At 34.5% G+C, this 6000-nt stretch overlaps 1 protein-coding gene across 1 annotated transcript; it reads left to right on the forward strand.

Annotated features, from left to right (window-relative positions):
- Window positions 1077-5352, forward strand: LOC109353323 (G-type lectin S-receptor-like serine/threonine-protein kinase At4g03230). Its single transcript, XM_019595549.1, has 8 exons — window positions 1077-2460; window positions 2577-3083; window positions 3505-3651; window positions 3758-3969; window positions 4046-4256; window positions 4381-4618; window positions 4732-4882; window positions 4969-5352. The coding sequence occupies exons 1-8, from the start codon at window positions 1125-1127 to the stop codon at window positions 5275-5277; spliced, it is 3111 nt and encodes a 1036-aa protein (XP_019451094.1). The 5' UTR covers window positions 1077-1124; the 3' UTR covers window positions 5278-5352.

A 6000-nucleotide genomic window follows, 5' to 3' on the forward strand; every position in this document is an offset into this window, starting at 1 on the left:
TGTTATAATTTAGAAGATTTCGAACCTATTTGAGGTAATTCAAAATAAATCTTCTTATCTAAACCTAATTTGAGCTAATTTCGAACTTATTTCCTTTATAACGTATATATATAAATACACACATTGTAGTAGAATGAATTTTTCTCTTATCTGTTTTGAATGCTGAACTTGACTCCATAGAGAATGATTCTAAAATAACCTAACCCTATAACACATATAATTTCCAACAAAGTGAGCCAAAATCATATTTTGCTACAGTTTTTATTCAACATTGGCTATAGAATAATGATTTTTTCGGTCCCTTCTAAGCACGAGAGAAGTTGATTCTTGATAGAAAAAAATACAGTCTCTTAGTATATTACGACTAAATTTAGTATATTACGACTAAATTTCACTTGTAAGAGGATGTAGAAGAAAAAGTAAGCAAGGGGGACCTAGATGGAAAAAGATAAAATTGACAAAATCAAACGAATTTGACCCCATGTCCCTACTGGCTTTCTTCAATCAATTATTCAACTTCGGCAATAATATACCAATTATATTGCAAATCATTATATAGTACTGCATTAACATTTGCAGCACACAGCTATGTTTTTCTAGATGCTTATGTGTCTGTAGGTGCCGGAAAAGAATTTGTTGTCCTAAATGGTGTTGCAAATTAATTCATTGGAACAATGAAAATAGATCACGTCAATTAAAAAAATTACATGCTTATTATTTTTTTCTGTTTTTATTTCAATATCATTGTTTCGGGACTGATTTGAGACACTGTTTGGGACAACATATGGTTTGTCGTGCTCCCAATATTTCAAAACATTTTTTCTAGGAGTTGTAATTTTAATGCATGTGTTGTTCCATTGTATCACATCCATTACAATTCTATTTCCTCATTTCACATATTTCAGAAAGGGGTTTAGAGTCACAGTGAAATAATTATAATAAAATCCTACCTAAATATGCGTCAATTACTCCACCAATAAACTTCTAAAGTAGATTATTAGCTTCTAGAAGTGCTAAAAACTTTAGTTAAAAGGTGGACTATGAACTGAACTACTTGGAAGAGGCCCTCTGAAATTTTGATAACTAGCATCAATTTGCACTGTGCTTAAAGAAAAACTTTAACCATGATAAACACTAAGGGAGAGATCAGAAGGATAGTTATCCTTAACTGCTACACTAATCACATGTTTTCTATCTTCCTTTTGTTCTCATTCTTTATCACTTTTGAGTATTGCTCAGCTAGAGATACCATAACCATTAACAACTCCCTTAAAGATGAGGGAGTGAACACTATTATTTCAGCAGGAGAAAATTTTGAACTAGGCTTTTTCACTCCTAATGGAAGCTCTATTAGCAGAAGATATGTGGGAATATGGTACTACAAGTTGAATCCACAAACAGTTGTTTGGGTTGCTAACCGAAACAATCCACTTCGAGATTCTGGAGGTGCTTTTGTTGTTGCAGAAGATGGAAACCTCAGGGTTTTGGATAAAAATGGAAAATCCTACTGGGGTACAAATCTTGAAAGATCATCTTCACTACACAGGACAGTGAAGTTATTGGACAATGGGAACCTTATTGTATGCAATGGAGACCAAGAAAGTCATTCAGTGAAGATTCTGTGGCAAAGTTTTGCTAATCCAACTGATACATTTCTTCCAGGCATGAAAATGGATGAAACTATAGGTTTAACTTCATGGACAAGTAATGAAGATCCAGCACCAGGGAACTTCTCCTTTGAGCAAGATCAAGGAGAAAAGAATCAGTATATCATATGGAAGAGATCCCTAAGGTACTGGAAAAGCAGTGTGATAGGTAAACTTGTTGGAACAAGCGAGATGTCTTCGGCAATATCTTACTTTCTGTCAAATTTCACCTTGAAAATATCCCCAAACAACTCAGTTCCCTTTATTACTTCATCACTATATAGTGACACAAGGATGGTCATGACACACTGGGGTCAACTTCAGTACCTGAAGTTGGATTCACAGAAAATATGGTCTTTGGTTTGGGTAGAGCCTAGAGATAGATGCAGTGTTTTTAATGCATGTGGAAACTTTGGCAGCTGCAATAGCAAGTACGATTCTATGTGCAAGTGTTTGCCTGGGTTCATGCCTAATTCTATTGAAAGTTGGAACGCGGGAGAATATTCTGGTGGATGCAGCAGGAAAACAAATGTATGTAGTGAGGATGCTAAGAGTGACACATTTCTGAGCTTAAAAATGATGAAAGTAGGGAACCCGGATTCACAATTTAATGCTAAGAATGAAGTGGAATGCAAGTCAGAGTGCCTCAACAATTGCCACTGTTATGCATATTCATATGAAGACACTGAAAAGGGAAGTCAGGGTGATAGTGATAGTGCTGTATGCTGGATTTGGTCTGAGGACTTGAACAATCTTCAAGAAGAGCATGAGCATGGTTGTGACCTGCATGTTCGTGTGGCGTTTTCTGATATAGGTACCACCTCTTTTTATCACCCTCTTAGATTCTCATAGAGTCTTGATTTAAGTTTGGCAGAATTAGACAGATCTAAAATTATTGTTTCTAATGTGCCAGATATTCCACTTATGCAGAATCCACTGGCAGAAGTTGTAGGACTTGTGGCACAAACTTCATTCCATATCCACTTAGCACAAGACCAAAGTGTGGTGACCCTATGTACTTCAGTTTTTACTGCAACACTTCCTCAGGCCAACTCGACTTTGAGATTCCCGGGGGCACCTACCAAGTGATAAGCATAAATCCAGAAACACAGAAATTCTTGATCCACATGAACGATTTATCTAAATGCGAGGGTCAAAGTTCATGGGACAAACTTCTTCGTCTCAACAGGTCATCTCCGTTCCATCTTACTGGTAATTGCTATGCTGATCCAAGCACCTTTACTTCTGGTGCTCCCATGAAACATGGAGTTGAATTAGAATTAAGTTGGGAGGCACCATTAGAGCCAGTTTGCTCTTCAACGTTGGACTGCATGGAATGGCCAAATTCAACTTGCAATACTACAAGTGATGGAAAGAAGAGATGCCTTTGCACTACAAACTTTCTTTGGGATGGCTTCAAATTAAATTGCACTCTGGGTATGAACATTATAATTATGTAGCCAGTTTATTCCATATCATTTTGTCTGACTTACTTGAAATATAAGTATAACAAGTTACAGTAGTAGTTATATTTCAATTAAGTGTGACATAATTACAACTTCTTAAGGGTAGAGCATAGATTAGATTAGTCCAAGATTATGTACCTGCCCAATATTGCCTATGAGGAACTCAATTTAGCAAGATTTGCACCTGATCTAAGTTGATATGAGGAACCCATGCCAATTTTCTTTTGCCAATACTTTGATACAAATCACAGCATAATTCCAAAATCTAGATTCAGCTCATCAAATTTTTCTTGGCTGCTCATTTTTCATAATTATAATTTTCTTATTAAAAAAGACATTCATAAATGTTGTGAGCTTTCTGTATGTAAGTGATATTTTTCAATATTTTGCAGAAGGGAATCATAGCTACCAAACAGACAAGCATATGTCTTTGCTTGAGATAATTGTAGTCACTTTGACAGCTTTGGTTATCTTAATTCTTCTCTCAAGTACTGTTACATATATATACTTGCGGAAAAGGAATCAGGAAAACACACAAGGTAACTTAATTTTCTAATGAAATAAAGCTATTTCCTACTATTGATGTGGATACATTATCAGCAGTAGCCTGTAACTTAAATCTACAGTTCATCTATTTGACTTCAGAAAGCAGGGGATATGTTAAGAAAAAATCAGGGATTAACATGTATGGCAGTGAGAAATATATCAGAGACATGATAGAATCTGGCAGGTTCAAAGAAGATGATGCACAAGCCATAGATATTCCACATTTTCATTTGGAAAGTATTCTTGATGCTACTAATAACTTTGCAAATGTTAACAAGCTTGGACAAGGGGGGTTTGGTCCTGTGTACAAGGTAATTTAGAACTTCTTGATACTTCAACTTTTTTGTTTTCAACTTCATGGTAATTTAGAAGTTGGAATGCTGTTAGGGAAAGTTTCCTGGAGGACAGGAAATGGCAGTGAAGAGACTCTCGAGTTGCTCTGGACAAGGTTTAGAAGAATTCAAGAATGAAGTTGTGTTGATCGCCAAGCTTCAACATCGGAACCTAGTTAAACTTCTTGGTTATTGTCTTGAAGAAGATGAGAAGATGTTAATATATGAATACATGCCAAATAGAAGCTTGGATGCTTTCATATTTGGTAAGACTCTTGTATTTGAAATGTTATGTTTGATAAGCCTTTTTACTTGTACTTCAAATTTTGTGTTTGAAAAAAAATCTGAACTCTAACAATAAAATGTTCTTAATGGACTACTATATCCAAGACCGGAAGCGGTGTGGTCTATTAGACTGGGATATGCGCCTCAAGATTATTCTTGGTATTGCTCGAGGGCTCCTTTATCTTCATGAAGATTCTAGATTGAGGATTATTCACAGGGACTTGAAAGCAAGCAATATTCTATTAGATGAAGAGATGAATCCTAAAATCTCAGACTTTGGCTTAGCCAGGATATTTGGAGGAAAAGAGACAGCAGCAAACACAGAAAGAGTAGTTGGAACTTAGTAAGTTTAACTCCGTACTATTTAAGTAGCATAATAGCAATATTATTAGTTCCTTACTTTGGAAAATGAGAAAAGCCATGTTTCTTATGTGTTTCATAATTTGTATAATGCAGTGGGTATATGTCTCCAGAGTATGCACTTGATGGACATTTTTCAGTGAAGTCTGATGTGTTTAGCTTTGGCGTGGTGGTACTTGAGATTATTAGTGGAAAAAGGAACACAGGATTTTATCAAGTAGAACATGAATTGAGTCTTCTAGGATATGTAAGTATGTACTGATATGTTCTTATATGCTTCATTAGATAATGCCTTAATTGATAATAACATTTCATTTCTTGATTAAATTGTAGGCATGGCATTTATGGAAAGTAGACAGGGTCTTGGACTTCATGGACCAAACACTAAGTGATACATGCAATGCAGATGAATGTTTGAAGTATGTGAATGTGGGACTTTTGTGCCTACAAGAAGATCCAAATGAACGACCAACAATGTCAAATGTGGTTTTCATGCTTAGTAGTGAATCAAATACTCTTCCAAGTCCTAAGGAACCAGCCTTTGTTCTTAGGAGATGCCTTTCTAGCAGAGCATCTACTTCAAGTAAAATGGAAACATTTTCACGTAATGAATTGACAGTCACTTTAGAAAATGGCAGGTAGTTAATTCTGTTTTTTTCTCTTCAACATTGATGCAGTGTATTTTTATTTTATTTTAATTTTGGTCCCTGTTTGATCCCGAACACAAGAACATCAATCCAGAAAAGTTCTATTTTTCATTTTAGTTGTAAGGATAAAAATGTAATATCATCATAAATAAAAACAACACTTTTTAAGAGAAATTGTTTTTATGGGAGAGGAGTTTTATCCTTTTTAGGAGGACATGTAATTGTGTATATAGGTGAATGATATCTTCTTTCTATAATTTGTGTTACTCTATGTGTCATAAGTTAAAATTGATTAGAAAAATACATAATAATCAAATTTTAACTTACATACATTTTTTTCAATAAATTACAATCTCATCACACATTTGTGCACCCATTATGATACATTTGTGCACCCAGGTGAATAACAACGGGCAACTCCTTTTTTAAACTCCCCGTTTTTATTTCTTAATTATATTTGTCTGCCATATATTATAAATACCACATTTCTTAAGTTTTTGAGATGATGATCCACAACTAAAATAGACTTGACTATATTAATCATATGTGAATCTTGTTAACAATATCTTGAGCTTAATTTTGTTTGGAAACATATTAAATAAATTAGTAATGAAAAATCAAATCTGACGCTTCTCCTTTAAATATATCTTCTTCTAGGACAAATAAATTTATTTAAAAAAAAATCCTAAATGAAACTAGTTCACATTTCCACTGGCTT

This window comes from Lupinus angustifolius, chromosome LG08 (genome assembly GCF_001865875.1).
Source record: "Lupinus angustifolius cultivar Tanjil chromosome LG08, LupAngTanjil_v1.0, whole genome shotgun sequence".
NCBI classification, from domain to species: domain Eukaryota; kingdom Viridiplantae; phylum Streptophyta; class Magnoliopsida; order Fabales; family Fabaceae; genus Lupinus; species Lupinus angustifolius.